The sequence below is a fragment of the Cucurbita pepo genome, chromosome 3 (assembly GCF_057944985.1).
Source record: "Cucurbita pepo subsp. pepo isolate OVF chromosome 3, ASM5794498v1, whole genome shotgun sequence".
NCBI lineage: Eukaryota > Viridiplantae > Streptophyta > Magnoliopsida > Cucurbitales > Cucurbitaceae > Cucurbita > Cucurbita pepo.
The window spans coordinates 2,031,702-2,052,855 of NC_141800.1; the positions used below are offsets into that span (position 1 = coordinate 2,031,702).

Below are 21,154 nucleotides of genomic sequence, written 5' to 3' on the forward strand. Positions count from 1 at the left end.
AAGGGTCACAATCTAACCTAAATTCGTCGAAAACGGGTTTCTACAAATATAATCACTTTATGCTATTTAGCATGAACTTTCCTTCACTAGCAAAGCGTCGAGACTTTTGCTACCTTCGTTGATATACCTAAATCTCGATAATCCAAAATTTTAATTATTGAAAATTACAAGCCTTTAAAGTGAGACAATTTGCAAGAATCTCACACAAAAAATTATGAAGGAAATGACAAAGATGAAATTCTAATATAAAAATAATCTTTTAAATATTAAAAAAATAGTTGTTTTTTAAATAATTGAAAAGCTAAAAAAAACATTTATTTATTTTTAAATTTTTTTATATAGAAAAGATAAAAGAAAAATATAAAAAAAAAAATATATGGTTGGGAAAATTGAGAAAATGAAATGTGGTTGGTGATGTGTAATATATTAAATTTTGAAAATGATTGGAGTTTTTATTATTATTATTATTATTATTATTTTGTGGGACCCACTTGGAATCATGGCTCCAGCTCATTTGATAGTACTCTCCCATCTCATACCCCTTTCAAATTCTCCATCAATAATTTTATTTCTCATAAATAATTGGTTAAATTATAATTTTTTTTAAAATTAGTAGATATTTTTATTTTTATCGAGTAAGCATTTCATCATAATTTGGAATTATATATTTAAAATTTGATAACCTTTACATTTATGTGTATCATTTCTAACATGTTCGTATTATTTATTTTTTGGAGTGAAAATTATTCCCACAAACTAACACAGTTGAGGAATTTATCGGGGACAAAACATTTCTTATAAGGATGTGAAAACATCTCCATATCAGATGCGTTTAAAACTGTGAAGCTTATGGCGATACGTAACGGACAAAAACGGACAATATATACTAGCGGTGGGCTTAGACCATTATAGTTTGTCACCCAATTTAGAATTGTTTCAAGCTAAGCACGTTTAAATTTAAAGTTTCTATGATAGAATTACCTAAAAGGAAGTGACTGAAGTATAAATAGTAACTATAGATTTTTTACTTTAGTTTGTTACTTATTGTCGTTAGTCTCACAATTTTAAAACGCGTGTACTATAAAAAGGTTTTCACACCCTTATAAACCCGTGTTCCCTACCCAAAGTTATATACTGTCCGTCGTTGTTGTTACTCTCTTGCTTGTTTATATAACGTCTCTTTCGAAAATCTTCTCTTAAATCGAGATTAGATGTTCGAGCATACGTCGCTTAGCCGTAGGCGACGCAAGAACGAATTGGCTTAGCTCACTTGTCATTGGAAAGTGAGTGCGGCACAATCGCAAGTCCACTGTCATTTAAGCATGCTAATTAAGGTCATCCAAAATCTAAATCTTGATATGAATTCAAGTATGAAACGTTACATGTATAAAAGTTTCTCAACTACAACTTTTTTTCGGTCGAAAAAATTTCAAATTTTGTTAACAAAAGGCCAACGTTTCATGAAATCTTTGTTTCACCGACATCAATCAAATTATTAGTAAAATATTATCTACCGATTAACTAAATCTATTTCATTCAAATTATACATGCACGTGACAAAATAATAAATATATAAATTAGTAGCGTACCAAATTTTTATTAACAAATTTTAGTATTTTTTAATAAAAATATAATTGAGAAATTTTAATTTATTAGGAGTAAAATTAAGAATTATATATATATATATATATATATATATATATATATATATATATATATATATATATATATATATGAAAGAAAGTGAAATATTTTGACACATTTATTATTATAATTTTATTTTTTTAAAAAAGTAATTATTATTATAATTCTTTTTTTTTTTTTTTTTAAAGTGGTGAGCTGGAAATATCATATCCAATTAAAAGATAGTGTTTAGAGTAAAGTTGATTAATTAGGGGACAAAAAGTTCATAATAATGACTTAAATCTGCCAAATCCAATTGGCTGATATTTTCTACTTGTGGGGCCCACATGTCAGAACTCCAACTCTTCCCCTGTCACACACGTGCCTTCTCCCAATCAATATTTTACACGTGTCGCCTGGATAGTTTATTCCCTCTCTCCCTCAAGTGGTCTATTTCATTTTCCTTATTAATCTTAAATATTTCATTTTTCTAATTTATGAAGGCGAAAATGACCGACTATAAACTCGGTTAACTCGGAGACATTACGAGTCATGCAGGTAAGTAACCATGGCCGAGATGCAAAGCCATCGTGTAGTAACGTAAGGTCTCGATGATATTGCTACAAATTGTATTAGAGTAGCACCTCTTCCAGTAAAATATGGTTCGAGGACAAACGGAGGTGAAAACTGGTGGGCATGTGACACCAGAATAAAGGAGAGTTACATGAATGAATCAAAAACCACATCTGAATCAGAGCGATCCTAAATGAGACGGTGCATAGACGTTTCCCTAAAAAACCCGTATGGTTTTACCTCGTTTTTTGTGCCATAAAACCCTAATTTCACGTCTTAATCTCTCTTTTCTCGTTGCTTAAAGCTTGGAGTAGGGTGACTAATCATAGATTAAACTTTTTTAATTTAACTAAATATATAGAGATTAAAAAAAGTTACCATGGGTCAATATATTAATTTTTAAGATAAGGTCATTTCGATGTCTCATTTTCTCAATTATTCTATGGTCTTAGGGGTCGGTCAATACATAGATGTGGACTATAGAATATTAAATTATTTTAACGGATTTCGAGACTTAAAAAAATGATATATTAAGCTTTTACTTAACCAATATCATATTATTTAAATAAAAACACAAAATACCATCCCGACAAGTTGATAGTCAGATTCGCCCATCGAGCAATTGTTCTTCACTTCTGTAATTATTGAACTATATTTTTACTATATGTTTCAAATTAGGTCAGTTAATTCTTCAACTTGGTGTAACGACATAAGTACTCGTAACAATTGACAGAGATAATAACACAAATAGACGAACACAATACTCGTCTTTTTATTATTTTTTCATCAATCAAAGTTCAAACATGTCAATTAATTTCAAGTAATGGGAAATACCCATCTTTCGATTCTATTCTCTTCATCGATATAATAACACAAATGGATTTGATAGAGCGGATGCAACAGAAACCCTAAAAACGGAATTGAACATCACTAATCATATATAAACAGAAATCGACCCATAATCAATCAGGGGACCATACTACGAGGAGCATCAACATCTTAGAAGAACATCTAAAACGTTATGTTTGTTTCTCGGGTCAATGCTCGGGAATGAACTAAATTACCGTTCTCTCCCTACACAAAAACAAATCAAGTAAACAAAACATCATCTTGTTTGATTGAAATGAAGATGAAGAAGTAGAAAAGCAAAAAAAGGGGACAAAAATTTGTGTTGGTGGTCCATGAGAAAGTCACCATCATCAGAGAAGAACTGTTGAGAGTAAGAAGCGTAGAAGCCATTTTCTTTTCTTTCTCTCTGATCTTTATAAACAATTCTCGGTTTTGCGTATAATTGTGCAGTCCTTGTTCATCGGTACCACCAAGCAACGTTGCTTTCGCTATACTTCAAATGGGCTCGAGGAGTAATCTCTTGGGAAGATCGATTGATTAAGAGGAAGAACAAACTTGATTGGCTGCCATTGAAGCTCCATCTCTAATTTCCCCCTTTTTCTTCTCCTAAATACGCCAAAGATTTAAACGATTCATACCCAGATTCTGTTTCGTTTTGATTCACCTCCATTTCCGCTCTGATTGATAGATTGATTTGTTGTTGTTGTTGTTGTTGTTGAATTTGGAAGTGATTTGGTGGATTTTTCGAGTTTTTGTTGCTGTGAATGGAGATTAGAGTGGGGACTGTTGGTGGATCCAGTCCAATCGGGCGTCAATCGGATGATTCTGGACTTGAGTCGCTTCAATTCTGCGAAGAAATTCAGGGGTTGATGACGATTCCGGCGGAAAATGCTAGTTCCTTTACGGCACTTCTGGAACTTCCGGCGACGCAGGCTTTAGAGCTTCTCCACTCACCGGATTCCGCCGGTGGTGCGACGGCGGCGGTTGTGACGGATGATTCCGTTCCGAAACCCTACTTCAGTGCCTTCAATTGCAATTTGACGTTCCCGACGAACTCGGCTCTAATTGAACGCGCTGCCAAATTCTCTGTCTTAGCCGAAGAGCATTCGCCGGATACGACAAGTAAAGTGGCGTTGAATTTGGAGAAGGTGAAGAACGAGCCCACCACTGAAACCGATTCGAACCCTAATCCATTGCAGACATTAATCTCCGATCCGGCGGTGGAGAACACGAACCAGAGATCGACGAAGAGGAAGGAGCGCGAGAAAAAGGTAACCAATAATCAAACGAACAAAGACGAAAAACTTAGGGTTTGGATTTCTATGATTCCTAAGCAATTTCGATGTCTGAATTTCAATCAATCAATTTAGGGAAAAGGGTCAACGAAGAAGAGCAAGAACGAAAGCAGCGAGGCGGCTGAAAAGCTTCCTTACATCCATGTCCGAGCTCCCCGTGGTCAAGCGACGGACAGCCATAGCCTAGCAGAGCGAGTAACCTTGTTAATTAATCTGTACTTAAGGTGTAATTATCCATTAATTCTGCAAAATTAACACATCATTTTGTTCTTCTTGGTTTCCAAAGGCGAGGAGAGAGAAAATCAATGCTCGGATGAAGCTTCTTCAAGAACTGGTCCCTGGATGCAATAAGGTCAGTTAGTCTTCGTAGTTATGCAGTCATTATCATAATTAAATTCTCTTTGATTGAGATTTGTGGAGTTTTATTATAATTTCTGTCTAATTGTCTGCCAAAAAGTGGAATTATGGTTTTGGATTATGAGCTTTAATAACGGGGTTTGTCATTTTCATTGTCATTGTCACCTTTTCTGCAATAAAGTGGTTGCTTTTGAGCCAAGGGAAGTGCACTGTGGAGCTTTTTCTTTATCTTCATTCCAGATCTTTTCTCTCTTTCTTGCCTTAATTTTGCATCTAACAAGAACCCAAATTCTAAAATGAGAGAGAAAAAAGGAAGAACATCTCAAATCATGAAATGGGAAGATGAAGTTTAGATGTTATCTGTTTATTTTGGCCTAGAACAGCTCAAATTAGCTCTCTGTTCCACTCTATGAGTTCTTGATTCATTTTTTACATCCCTAGAGATTGCTTGAAACTTCAGCAATTTTCAATTTAGTTCCAAGGGAATGAATGCTAGCTGGAGTTGGGTTGAAGCAGCTGGGGGACATCTATAGTGGGCATGTCGAATCAGAAGAAGGGCCCCATATGCTTGTTGGGATTGTTGATTCTCTTTGGAGGGGCCATGGTACTGTCCATCTGTTTTGAGTTTGGCATCCATCATAAATTGGGTGACGAATATAGGATGACAGAAGAGCAACTTCTATCAGAGTATATGCATATATACCAAACTTCCCCTCACCTAACTTCTCGGGGATGTGAAAAACATGAGAGCCTTTAGAGAAATATCCATCCCTTTACCTTTCGAAGATCGGGTCGAAAATCGAGCGCGTTTTGTGCAACGCATTTTGTATTAAAGGGATTGAGACTGGCCTTGCCTCTCTGGTTCATTTCCGTGTGATTAAACCATGATCAGTATCTTCTGAAGATTCAGAAGTAGAGAGAGATGAAGATTATTGGTTTACTTGATAATTTCTAGGATAAGGTTAGTGGCCCCGTGGTTCTGAATGTAAAGTTTGAAGTTTTTGTAATAGTTAAGTCGTCATTTGGGCTTTCCCTTGAGATTTTTAAAACGCGTTTTTTAAGGAGAGATTTCACACTCTTACAAAAAATGTTTCATTCTCCTCCCCAATCGACGTGGGACCCCTCCAATCCACCTTCCTTCGGGGCCCAGCGTTCTTGTTGACACTTGTTCCCTTCTTCAATCGACGTGAAACCCCTTCAATCCGCCCCCTTTGGGCCCAATGTCCTTGCTAGCACACCGTCTTGTGTCCACCCCCTTCGGGGCTTAGCCTCCTCGCTGACACATTATCCGGTGTTTGGCTCTGATTCTATTTGTAACAACCCTAGCCCATTGCCCGTAGAAAGAGGTTTCCACACTTTTATAAACAATACTTCGTTCTCCTCTTTAATTGATGTGGGATCTAACCGTTTTCTTATTTATTTTCTTTATAAATGCTTCAGTATATCTTTCCATGAATGATTGAGATTGTATGATTAGATTTAATTTCATAATAATGTTTGGGCGTCACACCTGTCTGTTTTTATTGGTTTTGGTGAAGTTTTTTTTGTTAATTTTGTTCAATTCATGTTGGGCCCTTTTAGTTTTGTGGATATTATCATGCCAAGAGGTTTCACTTTATTAAGTGCTGAAACAGCTGAAGTTAGTCTGGCTAAAGCGTGGCTGTCAAATCAAATTATTGGATGCCTATGATAATAGACATTAATGCTTTTTTGATTGTGCCTATCATAAAATGTCAACATATCCAAAACAGTACCTTTTTTCGTGTTCTAAATTAAGATTTTACATCCACCCTTCCTCCCTCTCTGTGTAGATCTCAGGTACAGCCTTAGTGTTGGATGAAATCATCAACCATGTTCAATCACTGCAGCGTCAAGTGGAGGTCAGAATCTAAATACTTCAAAAAAAAAAAAAAAATTAGATTTGAGACTAAATTGCTTAAGCTTTCTATGATATGAAACTGGTCAAGAGCTCCAAATGCATCATTTTCAGTAGTTATTGAACCAATTCTGTTGACCTTGCCATGTTTCAGTTCTTGTCAATGAGGCTTGCAGCAGTTAACCCCAGAGTTGATTTCAACATTGATAGCATATTGGCTGCAGAAGTACGTATCAGTGTTTCTGCTTCATTTTTTTTTTTTTTTATCAGCTTTTATCAGCTTTTCTGTTTGAGTGTGAGGAGCTTGGGAGGAACTTTACATTTTGTTCTTTAATGTGTGTCATGTTATGTTATTGTGTACTGAAATTCAGAACGAAGCGATACTGGAAAGCAACTTTCCGAGCATGGTTGCGCCGTTGATGTGGCCAGAAATCCCAGTAAATGGAACCAGACAACAATATCAACAACAATGGCATTTCGACGGTGCAGTTAACCAGCGAGAGTGGGCGATGGATGAACATAATCACCGTAATTTCAGCACCCCCGAAAACTCTCTTTTAAGTTATGACTCTTCAGCGAATTCAGGTAAGAAAGAGGTCTTAGAAAATAGCAATACTGGAAATATGAGAATTGAATTGAAACTAAGTTGATATCACTGTGATGAAACAGCATCTCTGCACTCAAATCAATTGAAGATGGAGCTGTGAAGGAAACATTATATTATTTTATTACATGTAGCTACTAGTAGTGTATATAGCCATATATATATATATATATATATATGATATATATATATATATGATAGTAATAATAGTAATAATAGTAATAATAGTAATAGCAGAGTTAGCAGAGTTAGCAGAGAAGTAGAGAATCTGCCTCCACATTCAAGTAGTTCTTCTCCAAGGTTCTCTCTAATTATCATCAGAGTCGAGAGTCGAGAGCTGAGTATCGACACCAGATTGCTATCAACAACCAGAGAGGAATGTGATTTGGTATCTCCAATTCATAATATCTAAATTTTTATGTGTATACTAATTGGGAGGCTGGTTTAAAGCTAATACTGAGATTGCCAGATTGAAATTGTATTGATTGTGATTGCTACTTGACCCATTCCCTTACTCCACTTATTTCTCCAAACTTTGTTCTTCCACTGTCTTTTGAGCCTCTCTTTGTGCTCATTTTTCATTTTCCTTTGAGATGTTCATATGCAAAACACAAAGAAATCTATGATATCCAAATCAAGTGCCATAGTGTGTAACTCCAAATTCCAGCCATGGTAGCTTTATAATAGCTACAATCAAAAATCCAAAACTAAATCATTATATTGTTGAAAGAACAACAATCATGCGTATTTTTCCCCCCTAGTTTTGAAAATAATGATAATATTGAATCCAACCAAACATTAATCTTGGATAGGCTGAAACATTGAACATTCATTAAGAACAAAATAAATAACTTCATCCTGGAAAACCATAGCCATCACATTTCTGCAGTCATTCAGTAGGACAGAATCAAACAACCGATCGAGCGGGGACTTCCATCAAAGATGGAATTATTACTTCCTCTTGGATTTTTTGGAGGATTTTCGGCTCTCTAACTTCTTCTGGGCAGCCTCAAATTCTTCCTCAGTTGGTTCTGAGGCATCACCTACCCCTCCCCCACCATATTTAGATACCAATGATGAGAACATGGAATCAAATCGTTCTTTCCTCTCACTCCGTCTCTGAGATATTACTGCATAGAGATCTGTTTCTGATTCTCTATGAGATCTGTACACAAATCCAAGCACAAGGTAAGCTTTGATACAAAACGAGATTTGGCTGATATAAAACTTTAAGTAACATCATCAAAGCAATAAACATGCAGTGAAAACTCACTTCACCCTCTTCCTCAAAGGACTGGTTGGTGGCTTTGTTTCAGATATTTTCCTTGCCCATTTCTGGTAGGATTTCGTTGCTTTTAGTTCTCCTAACAAAAGTTAAGAAAAGATAAAGATTAGCATCGATCACATCAAAGGTAGCTGCCATGAAATGTATCAGAAGTAGCGATCTTAGAGCACAAGTATACGATAAGTTTATGCAACATAATCAACTACGTAACCAAACATTCACCTCAACATAAAACTTAATACTCAATTAGAAGACAATTGCAATTATACGAGTATCATCAGGACAAAAACCAGAGATAGGTAATTCCTTGCCATGCTAGCTACCAATACAAAACCAAGATGAAAGCTCACCAGAAGTAATTTCCTCGTCTAAAATATCCTTGAACCGGTGTGAATCAAGCTTGGGATCTGAACAAAGCATTGAGCAGAACAGCCTGGGAAAAAGAAGCTTTAAAAAGCAACTTGGTATTTGTACACAAGAATAGGACAGTTGGGACACTCTCATTACCTGTTCATATTACCCTTGAATTTCTTGAACAAATCAATCAAATCTTTCTTCTCTGACTCAGACCCTCTGTAATTTGCTTCAAATTCTTCTATGTCAGCTTCAGTGACCTACAGTTAACCATATATCATTATAGACAAACTAGTTTCAATGAGATTATGAAAGCATTGACATTTCTGTATGGTGAAACCTTTTTGTACATGGTTCTGAAAAACTCATGAAGATTCTGAACAACTTCGCCTGCAAGATCCTGTGATGTGAAAGAAACCCACAAAGACGTATTAGATCTTCACTTTCAAATAAAGCTATTCACTTCTTTTCACAATGTAGTCAAGGATGATGCAATTCTTTTACACTGACAGTAATGGAGCACAAATATATTAGACGAATGCTTAATTGTGTGCTTTGAAGTGCCTTCTAAATGGACCAAAATGATGCATGCACATGGCAAACTTATGCATCGATGTACCATTCAAATCCTTAGCCTCTATCACTAAACTACAACTGTGTTATAAGTTAAGTTTGTGCTTACGGCATCATCAATATAGCCAGTTTGATCATAAACTGCACGCTTCTCCTCATCCCCAAGAATCGACATGACCTTCTGTAACTGCTGAAATTTCTCTTTGGCTTCCTAATGAAGAAAGGTAATAGATAAAGAACTATTGATAACTTCTAATAGAGAAAAGAAAATATGCTTAATGAACATTAGATTAAATTAAGTTAAATGGAACTAGAATTTGCAGATGAATCAGCATTCACCTCATCTCCAGGATTTTTATCAGGGTGCAGGCGAAGTGCCAACTTATAGTATGCCTTCTTTATTTCCTGCTGAGAAGCTGTCCTCTCCACTCCAAGAACCTTCATGCATTATCATAAGCCAAAATTAGGAAGTGAAGGACAGAACGGGCAACTACATTGTAGTGATGCAGCATTCAGAATAATAAAATGATTGCAACTCATCAATCCAATATATATATATATATATATATATATATATATCAGCACATTATGGGTGAACGAAAAGTAGGATTCTCTCCAGTTTCATTGATCTGGGCAACTGAACTCTTCACTCTCATAGAACCAGGGTCTCTCACTCACATGTTCATCAAAGCCTCCAACATTAGTCCTATTTCTTAGACAATGAATGGGTGATTAAAGGTTTTTTTCCTCCACATCTTTCTCTAGAGAACCTCTAACTTCCCTTTTCTTTTTCATTTGAACGCCATTAAGTGACAAGATTAACTCGGTTCTTGTCTCAAAACTAACCAATTCCCACCGCCTCCAAAGAAAGGTTAGAAATTTGAGCACGAACAACCATCTTCTCCTTTTAAAATTAAAGATTAAACAGCAACAGCACAAATAAGAGCTATAAATCGCAAGACGATAACGTCCAACGACTGTACGAAAACTCAAACCGTAAATAACGAAGGAAGAACGAAAGCCCATTCCATATTTAGGGCAAAAAGAATCTCGAGACGAAACGGTCAGTCGACAGCAGAAAAATTCCAGAACACCTATGAACTCACAACGTACCTCGTAGAGACTGTTCTGATTGGTGGAAGATTGGCTCGGAGTCTCAACTTGCTCTTCCTCGTCTTCTTCCATCGGAACCCTAGATTTCTTCTTCTTCGCCATAGCAATTGGAGTAGAAGCTCAAGAGAAGATAAGAATCACAGAGCCTAAGAAGAGATACACGATTCGATGAAGAAGATGATAGTTGCTTGTTCGATCGATTTCGTGATTCTCAGTCACCAAAAAGACTCTCATTTGCTGGATTTTATCCCTTTCTTTTTCCCGCCATGACGGCCTTGGGGTTCGCTTCTTTCCCGCGCAATGATCTTCTACATGCGGGCGTAGCGTCAACAAACTCTATATTTGATCTAAACCGTTCGTTTCGATTTAACCACACCCCAAAAATTTCTCATTTATTATTTTTGTGGTCAAAATAGTTATTTCAAAAATTTTCATTTTTCAATATAATCTATATTAACAAACAAACAAACAAATAATATATATATATATATATATATATATATATATATATATATATATATATATATATATATATATATATATATATATATATATATATATATATATATATATATATATATAATGAATATATTTTATAAACACTAAAATAATTTTTAAAAATTCAAATATTAATGGTGGTATATCTTAAATAATTAGAAAAAAATCGACAACAAAACTATAGGGACAAAATTGAACTAAATTAACTAACTTTTGATCTAGATTTATGTAACATACCTAAAAGGTCTGAAGTTCCCATCAGCAGTATTGTCCATTTCCTCAAGCTACTGGATGATTATTTCACCACCACCAGCAGGCAGCAGCAGATGCCATGACTGGTTTCGACTCCAAGCCGACAAGAAATGCTAATGTTCTTAATATTGCAGCAGCTGCTCTGATGCCAAACTCAATAGGATCAGAAGAATCTGGCAGTACAAAGATTTTCAGTTTTCATATCAATATTTCAGAGAACTGTTCTTAACCTTCTTTGAATCACATGCTACTTCAGTTCATGTATCAAAAACTTTTAGACTAATGGTAGCAGAGGATAAGAGAACTCAAGCTTACCAGTAATCTCCACAAGAGCATACTCCCCCAGCTATATTATGAAACCGGTTTTTGTCCCATAGGATTACTGTCTTAAAGTATGAGATCCCACATCAGTTGGAGAGAAGAACGGATAATTCTTTATAAGGGTGTGGAAACCTCTCCCTAACAGACATGCTTTAAAATCTTGAGAAAAAACCTGGAAGGAAAAGCCCAAAAAGAACAATATCTACTAGCGGTGGGCTTGGGCTAGACAAATGGAATCGAGCCAGACATTGGGTGATGTATCAGTGAGGAGGCGGATCCCTGAAGGAGGGTGGACACCAGGCAGTGTGCCAGGAAAGACGCTGAGCCCCGTAGGGGGTGGATTGGAGGGCCCCACATCGATTGGAGAAGGGAACGAATGTCAGCAAGGACGCTGGGGCCCAAAGGGGTGTGGATTGTGAGATCCTACATCGGTTGGAGAGAAGAACGAAGAATTATTTATAAGGGTGAAACCTTGAGGGGAAGCCCAGAAGTGCAAACTCATCAAGGACAATATCTACTAGCGGTGGGCTTATTACAATCGACAAACTCTGAGGCTTTTTATGAGATGAATTGTTGCTCCTTCAGGAGTAGCAATCAACCCAAACGCCAAAGCTAGCTTTTCACTATGGCCTAGAAGCAACTTCTCTCTCCGTTCCTCGTGCACATCATACAAAACACAGCTCAAACAAGGAACATAAGCGTCTTCCTTGAATTTAATGGATAATTCCTTTACCTTCTTTGCCACCTCCACCCTTCTTGGATGAGTGTGATCACTTGCATGGAAAGCATGGGCAATTTGATCAAGCTCTACCCATTTTTCTGCAGACGCATATCAATTTGAAAGAATCGTATAGTTACCCTGCATTTTCAGGCTCTATCTCTAGAAGCTTCAGACCCACTATTATGCCCAATTTAATCAACAACACAACCATAACGTTCAATATCTGTTCAATTCCATCCTTCTTTTGCATGTTATAAAATATTCAAGTCCCCAATCCAACTGCCCATGGCTGCAACCAGATAAGACAGACAAATATGTGATGCTGTCAGCTATAAGAGTGTGATCCAGTGTCTATCTATCGACGATAAACACACCTCGAGACGCAGAGATCATCCTCGAGAGGACTTTTCATAATTTATCTAGTAGAACCTTGGCAAGGATTTTATACTCACAAGTAATCATTCATCACTAGACTAGTTAGCGTCGAGGGACAATCGTCTGACCCTACTGCATTTGATCGCCAAGAAAACTCGTAGGATACTATATCCTAGATGGGTGGTCACTATAGCTTGAAGTCATTACATCTACGCCCTTTGTTATTTACATCGACCCTTATTGACCACTAAGTCAACCCACGGTGGTCTAATGATTTTCCTTTTATTTTCTAATGAAGGACTAATATCTATGAACAATCCATGCGACGAGTGAAATTTATTGTTATCTAGAATTTTTATTTTCTTTTTACATATCTAGACAAGCTCGTATGGGTCTCGACTAATCTCGTGAGACAATTGGCACTCGCTCTCTCTTTCTAATACAAAAACTAATATGTCACTAGCATGATCTTAATAATACTTCTAATATTCATCCAAACAACACTTCTAACACATTGGTTTTCAGCAACAACTATCTTCTCTGCTATCTCAGATATCCATCTCACAAACCCATTGACACAAATAGAAGAAGAAGAAGAAAAAAGTTACCTGATCTTAACATTTCCACAAACAGATTCAAGGCTTCGAAGGCAAAACAACGAATAAGCCGAAATCATCACCGTCCCAGAAACCCAATTCCTCTGGGGCATTTCATCAAACACTTTCCGTGCATCACTTAAACAATCGCAGTTATCGTACAACTTACCAATTCGAATCATATGGGCATGAACTCTTTGGCCTTCTCTAATAGCCCTTTGGCCATTTGCAGCAATGCTTCCTTCAATTCGCCATTGGAACAGAGTTTTCAAGTTGGGCGATGGTGAAAGTGAAATTTGGCGGGAGAAAGTGTAGTAAGAAACAGAAGAGAGGAATAAATGCTTGATCTGAGAGTACAAACCGAAGATCTTCCATGGCAATTTCAGGTGTAGAAACTTCAATTCTCCTGATTTAAAAGCATTCAAAGTTTAATAATTGAGAGCACGGACATTTATTTGATAATGTTTTCATAATTTCTCGTTTCTTAACATTTTTATGAGATGAAAATAATTCTTAAATACAATTTTTTTTTTTTTTTTTTTTTTTTTTTTTAAGAAATAAGAATTAATAAACCAAAAGTGTAAAATAAAATCATAAACAAAAACGTCACCGAACAAATATATAACTTTATACGAACACTACTGAGCACCTTTCACTTAGGGATTTTTGTTTTCTTTTAGTGTCGTTAACATGAAATGTTCATTTTGACCTAAATTTTCTTGTTTGATTCCTTAATTTTGTATCTATGCTTTCCGAACGTTATTCATGTCATTACTGTAACGACTCGACCTTCCATACATGTACAGGTCAAAGCCGTTTCATGCTCGGGATACCCCTTCAAAAGAAACTTTGAAAAACATGCAATTTATAAAATAATGCATAAACTAACCCTAAAATTACACGGGTTTGTCGTAAATCTATACCTTCGAACTTATGAACGATAAATCGTAGCCATTGAAATATTTGGGAGTTTGAAGAGAATAATAGATTGGTGAGAGGAAGGGTACGTAGATTTGGAGAAGCAAAGCATGTGGGGTGAAATGAATGAAGCATAAAATGATGAAACATAACTTCAAAGGGTTTAGGTGAAACACATGCTTCATTGCTTCATTCATACTCATCTTTATTTGCACAAACTATGCTACCATTTTCCCTCAATAGCCCAACAACTTCCCATTTATGAGCCACAATGTTGTGTTTTGTTTTGGGTCCGAGTTTTTAAGTATTAGGGTTTCGGGTTCGTGACATCCTACCTCGGTTGGGGAGGGGAACGGAATATTTTTTGCAAGGGTGTGGAAACATCTCCCTAGCCTAGCATACGCGTTTTGAAACCTTGAGGGGAGCCTGAAAGGAAAGCCGAAAAAGAACAATATTTACTAGAGGTGAGTTTGGGCTATTATAAATGGTATCAAAGGCAGACACTGGACGGTGTGCCAATAGGGATGCTGGACCCCGAAGAGGGGTGGATTCTGAAATCCCACATTGATTGGAGAAGGGAACGAAATATTCCTTGGAAGGGTGTGGAAACATTTCCCTAACATACGCGTTTTGAAACCTTGAGGGGAAGCCTGAAAGGAAAGCTCAAAAACAACAATATCTACTGGTGGTGGGTTTGGGCTGTTACAAATGGTGTCAAAGGCCGACACTGGACGGTGTACCAGAAAGGATGTTGGATCCCGAAGAGGGGTGGATTCTGAAATCCGACATCGATTGAAGAATGGAACGAAACATTCCTTAAAAGGGTGTGAAAACATTTCCCTAGCGGACGTGTTTTAAAGCCTTGAGGAAAAGCCCAAAGAGGACAATCTGAATGTCTTGTCCAAAAATTTCTATCTCGCTCTTATATTTCAAGTTATTGTCTGTGATGTCCCACATTGGTTGGGGAGAGAGTGTATAAACTTTTCCCTAGCAGATGCGTTTTAAAGCCTTGAGTGAAAGCTCGAAAGAGAAAACTTAAAAGGGACAATATCTGCTAGCAGTGGGTCTGGGTCGTTACACTGCCCTTATATTAACTATTGTTTACGAAATTAAAATAGATTATTAGCCACATCATACGACGATTTCTATATAAATACCAAATTTTGAATTAGGGTTGTTTGGGGGCGATGGATCGTAAGAAACCCTTAAATTTTGAACCTCATTCGGTTGGTTCTCTCGAATTAGAAACCCTAGAGTTTCTGAAGCTCGTGTTTGAAGAATTTCTAAAACTTGTGTTTAAGGTAGGGTCGAGTTTGGTTAATATATTTTTTAAGGTTGTTTTTAAATATTCATTATCATAATTAAAAGACGAGATATTCAAATCTCTACCACTCAACACATTATTCAGATCGTAACAAGAAAAGACCCATATATGAGCTAAAAGCAACTCTATGCTAGCTCATCTTTCCTTCATTTACGAAAGCAAATTTCCGACACAAAAGGTATTGGGAAAAAAAGATTGAAATAAAGTCCGCACAAATTAAAGCAAAGTGAGAGAACACAACCAAAAGTTCAAAAGATACAGGCCCGGGTCAGGATATTCAATCTTCGTATTTCTACAACAGTATGATGTTATAGCCAATCTATTAGGTCTATCGATCACTTTAGACCAAAACGTACAAAACTTTATATCTGAAATCTACTGAAACCGTCTCGAACGTCGTCAATTTAGGGCAACGTTAAGGCAAAAATGGACCATGGTAAGGGAGCGTGGTTTAAAGTGTAAATGAGATACATGATGGCCAACATATAAAGAAAGAGATCAATTGAAAACATACCACCTTGCTCCCACCATCTAAAGTTTGCAGAAAGTAACACAAAAAGACCAAATATGTCTTCATCTCCACTTTATTCTCAATCAAAACGTCTCGAGATTTGAACTCTCAACCTAAAAATTTGTTGATAAGAACAACGAACAACGAACTTTTACGATGGTACGATATTGTCTACTCGAGACATAAACCCTAATATCTTTGCTTTCCCGAACCAACTAAAAGGGTACAAGGGCATATGCGTAATTTTAGTTCTGTATATATGTATTTTAGTACGACTAATGTGTAAGAACAGAAATTTAAATTTCCGACCTTTAGAAACCAAATGCGTATTAATATCGCTAAGTTATATGCACGTCGACATGATTTCGTGGTTACATCAGCTTATTTCCAAAGCATAGGCCTATTTTCCTTGACCTAATTTTTAGGTTAACCAGAAGATTTGGCAGAGAGGAGTATGGTCTATAGGGAATAAAGGGAGACAGAGCACATGTCCTTGTTGAGCAAATTGGAAAGAATAGTTTTCACAAAGTCAATGCTCGATACATCTATAGTCATTCTCGATTCTCGTTCGAATTTTCATATGGGTTCTGTTTCAATCTCGAATATTTAAGTTATTTAATTGCACAGAACGTGAATTTGAAGTCATTCGTCTCGGTCTCGGTACCAAAAATTCCAACACTAATAACGTAAGAGAGAGCTGAGTACCAATATTTACTGGGGAAGAAACGGGATTATTTAAATCTGATACCAAATGTTAAATTGCCACTGAACCCAGAAAAACGTCGAGGCAGGTAATATCGTTCTCCGTTCTGTAAAGGGTAAATTTGAATTTTCACGTCATTAGGAGAGCACACATATTTCATAAATGTGATGTACTCATGTTGCATGTTTGGTTGGCTTGTTGATGAAGGTTTGATTACGACATTTATTCCATTTTCAAACGCTTAAAATAATAAAAAAAATTATAATAATTCCTTTTATATTACATTGGTCGGACACGAAAACGGAACATTTCTTATAAGGGTGTGGGAATCTCTCTCTAGTAGACATGTTCTAAAACCCGTGAAGTTAAACAATATCTGCTAGCGGTAGGTGGTGTGCTAGTGAGGACGCTGAATGAATTGTGAGATTCCACGTTAATTGGAGAAAGGAACTGAGCGTTCTTTATAGATTTTTAATAGAGAAATCCAATAAAGATGCATGGATGTGTGTAATTTACATGGGAAGAAGATATTGCGTTGATGGTGGGACATCCATGTTTCTACGAACACTTGCTTTTTTCAACAACTTTGGATTTGATTTGAAATTAATTAATTAATTAAACTAACTAATCATGATTATTAACTAATGCTTCCTTGGTTTTGCTATAATTTTAAGATCTTCTCTTCGCAATTAACCATTCTTTTAAGGAATATGGATTATTCACGGTTTGATTTGATAGCATAAACGTCAAAATTAATCTTTTTCGCTCGATCTCGATCAATATCTCTTTATGATCTTTATTTATGACATGACTTGTCGAAGACTGTCAAAACCCACTTCAAAAAATCGTGAGGCTGACGATGATATGTAACGGTCCAAAGTTGACAATATTTGCTAGCTGTGTGTTTGAGTTGTTATATGACACCTGAGTGATGAATAAATCGAGACTATATTCGAATGAGAGGGATCCTGAGGATAATATAGTTAAGAAAGACTTAAAAGAATTGAAAGTTACTAGCTATATCAACAACGTGCACCTTTTTTCAGTGGCTCAATTATAGTAACTTCATGGTTTAACGTGCTTTACTTAGAGTAATTTAAGTTGGGTGACCTGTTAGAAATTTTTCTGGGATGCATGTGAGTGAGGACAAAACATGTTGGAATGACTCGTGTTGGTCTGTGGGATGTATGTGAGTGAGGACAAAACATGTTGGAATGACTCGTGTTGGTCTGTGGAGATAGTTTTCACTCTTAGAAACAAGGGGTACATAATGTGACCATGTCGTAGGAGATGCAAGGGGGAATATCGAGGTCATCAGATACTGAATTCGGATTCCAAATCCTGATTGGCATTCTGGGTATGGTTCGTTACATCCAAAATAGATAAGAGAGAGATTCAAATTTGGTTTAAAACTACATCGATTAACATAGGAATGTTTACGGCTCGAAGTATGTTTAATTTTAGGGTTCTTATAATCGATTCATTAGAAGAAAAAAAAAATGCCCATGTTGGTATAAACCGTAAATATCTCGGTTCATTTATCTGTTCCACCTCTACTCGAGCGTGAACTGCCTAATAATTTTCATTTTAGTTCATCTTTAAACGACATCGTAAATAAATATCGTATTTTGTTATTATTATTAAATATTCATTAAATGATGACCAAAGAACATAATGTAATATTTGTTGCTATATGATAGTTTCATTAATGATTATATATATTTGGTTGTCAATTATTTTTCAACATTTATTGAACAATGAATGAAGAACAAGAACATTTATTTTATTTATTGTAGAGAGAGAGAGAGGAGAGAGTGGGGGATGGGGGACACATAATTGTCCCCTCAATGTAATGGAATGTGAACACAAAGATGAAGATAAAGAGATAAAATTAATTCCCATCCGACAAAATATTATTATTCCCTTTCAGCTCGTTATATATCGTCATCAGTTTCACGGTTTTAAAACATGTCTGTTAGGAAGAGATTTTTACACCCTTATGAAGAATGTTTTATTCTTTTCTCCTACGGATCTTTAGAGATTAGGTTTATGAGATGTACAGCTAAGAATCTGGAGTAACCCATTTGATTTTTTGTCCCGTGCATACCAATCGTTACGGTGTGAACGTGGTAACTTCTTCCAATAATTTCTTAGAAAGTCGGGGGTGTAGCTAAGAGTTTAGGTGGAGGGTAGAAGTATGGAAGAAGCAAGCATGTGTTTGGTTGAGAGGGTATAATGGGGATTTTGCAATGCAAGAAATAGTTCGTTTTGGAGGTCTCACCTCGATTGGAGAGGAGAACGAATCATTTTTTAGGACGTCGAAGCATCTCCTAATAGACTTGTTTTAAAATCATGAGGATGACGACGATACGTAACGAGCTAAAGTGAACAATATTTGTTAGCGGTGAACTGGGAAACGAAGCATTTTTTAGGGTATCGAAGACTCTTATAATAGATATGTTTTAAAATCGTGAGGCTGACAACGATATGTAACGAGCTAAAGTGAACAATATTTGTTAACGGTGAACTGAGAAACGAAGCATTCTTTAGGGTATCGAAGACTTTCCTAATAGACGCGTTTTAACATCACGAGGCTGATGACGATACGTAACGAGCTAAAGTGAACAATATTTGTTAGCGGTGAACTGGGAAACGAAGCACTTTTTAGGGTATCGAAGACTCTCATAACAGATATGTTTTAAAATCGTGAGGCTGACAACGATATGTAACGAGCTAAAGTGAACAATATTTGTTAACGGTGAACTGAGAAACGAAGCATTCTTTAGGGTATCGAAGACTTTCCTAATAGACGTGTTTTAACATCACGATGCTGATGACGATACGTAACGAGCTAAAGTGAACAATATTTGTTAGCGGTGAACTGGGAAACGAAGCACTTTTTAGGGTATCGAAGACTCTCATAACAGATATGTTTTAAAATCGTGAGGCTGACAACGATATGTAACGAGCTAAAGTGAACAATATTTGTTAACGGTGAACTGAGAAACGAAGCATTCTTTAGGGTATCGAAGACTTTCCTAATAGACGTGTTTTAACATCACGATGCTGATGACGATACGTAACGAGCTAAAGTGAACAATATTTGTTAGCGGTGAACTGGGAAACGAAGCACTTTTTAGGGTATCGAAGACTCTCATAACAGATATGTTTTAAAATCGTGAGGCTGACAACGATATGTAACGAGCTAAAGTGAACAATATTTGTTAACGGTGAACTAAGAAACGAAGCATTCTTTAGGGTATCGAAGACTTTCCTAATAGACTCGTTTTAACATCACGAGGCTGATGACGATACGTAACGAGCTAAAGTGAACAATATTTGTTAGCGGTGAACTGGGAAACGAAGCATTCTTTAGGGTGTCGAAGACTCTCCTAATAGACACATTTTAAAATCATGAAGCTGACAGTGATACGTAACGAGCTAAAGCGAACAATATCTGTTAGCGGTGAACTGGGAAACGAAGCATTCTTTAGGGTGTCGAAGGCTCTCCTAACAGACACATTATAAAATCGTGAGACTGACAGCGATATGTAACGAGTTAAAGCAGACAATATCTGCTAGCGGTGAATTTGGACACATACGTAAATACGTAAAATATAAGGGGTTAAAAAAGGAAGAGAGAGAGGATGAAGGGCATAAATGATGGGAGTATCCAAAAAGGAAAGGGTAAATATGCAAACCCATTCTCTTCCCTTAAAATCCACGTAGAGTAAGAGAGAGAAAGGGGGGAATGGTCAAATAGTGGTAGGGTCTCTTCTTTCCCAAAGGAGTAGGAACCTATTTAATGCCCACTAAATGCCCTTCTTCTATTTTTACTATTTTTACCATTTTTACTATTTACCCCCCTCTAACCTAAACTATTTCAATTCCAACCCTCTTTTTTTTCATTCTAATACACCCCTCCCCTCAAAAGTAAAAAATTTCAAATTCCTTTTTACCCTACAAATAATTACCAACTAGGGTAGAAAAATCCAAAAAGGCTATTCTCATTTCCTTTTTAAGGGATCGAAACCGTAACCCGTCAGCTAAAGCTTTTGAATTCACTCGAGATCGGAGAAAAAACAACACATAATCGAACGAACCGTAAATAATTCTCGCCCGATTCCGAGATTACCCATATCATAATTCATAGTAGAAAAAAGGGTTTTGAAGATCAAAGTAATAGTCAAAGGGTTAGTGAAATGTCGTATCAATGTACAGTTTATGTTCTTAGTGTTAGCCCTTGTGCCTACCTTTTATTGCCCATCTCTGTCTACAAAAGCTGCCATGAGTATCTATTCCACTGCAAATCCCCTTGGGGTTAATACCATTATCATCCTCATATGCATATGTATTCTTATCATTTTCTTACGTCGAGTACTCGGGTATGTTTGTATCTTGATCGTTACGAGAATTGAGTCGAATTGAGTCGA

The 21,154-nt window shown here is 36.4% G+C and overlaps 2 protein-coding genes across 5 annotated transcripts; one reads left to right on the top strand and one right to left on the bottom strand.

Moving 5' to 3' along the window:
* The first annotated feature begins 3,257 nt into the window (after positions 1 to 3,257).
* LOC111790449 (basic helix-loop-helix (bHLH) DNA-binding superfamily protein) lies at positions 3,258 to 7,718 on the top strand. The gene is made up of 8 exons (XM_023671342.2): positions 3,258 to 3,415; positions 3,496 to 4,316; positions 4,416 to 4,535; positions 4,627 to 4,692; positions 6,509 to 6,577; positions 6,728 to 6,799; positions 6,945 to 7,158; positions 7,243 to 7,718. The coding sequence occupies exons 2-8, from the start codon at positions 3,810 to 3,812 to the stop codon at positions 7,278 to 7,280; spliced, it is 1,086 nt and encodes a 361-aa protein (XP_023527110.2). The 5' UTR covers positions 3,258 to 3,415; positions 3,496 to 3,809; the 3' UTR covers positions 7,281 to 7,718.
* Positions 7,719 to 7,800: 82 nt separating this feature from the next.
* Positions 7,801 to 13,733, bottom strand: LOC111790450 (chaperone protein dnaJ 6). 4 transcript variants are annotated; one of them, XM_087122253.1, is made up of 10 exons: positions 13,278 to 13,732; positions 11,238 to 12,583; positions 10,503 to 10,810; positions 9,729 to 9,827; positions 9,499 to 9,600; positions 9,157 to 9,216; positions 8,970 to 9,076; positions 8,813 to 8,895; positions 8,451 to 8,541; positions 7,801 to 8,342 (listed from the first exon to the last, which is right to left on the bottom strand). In XM_087122253.1, exons 3-10 carry the CDS (start codon positions 10,602 to 10,604, stop codon positions 8,129 to 8,131), a joined length of 858 nt encoding a protein of 285 aa, XP_086978379.1. In that variant the 5' UTR covers positions 10,605 to 10,810; positions 11,238 to 12,583; positions 13,278 to 13,732; the 3' UTR covers positions 7,801 to 8,128. The 4 variants fall into 4 exon arrangements, with proteins under 4 accessions (XP_086978379.1, XP_023527112.2, XP_086978380.1 ...); XM_023671344.2 differs by having other exon boundaries at positions 11,238 to 11,425; positions 11,568 to 13,732; XM_087122254.1 differs by having other exon boundaries at positions 10,503 to 10,648; positions 11,238 to 13,733.
* Between the last annotated feature and the right edge of the window lie 7,421 nt (positions 13,734 to 21,154).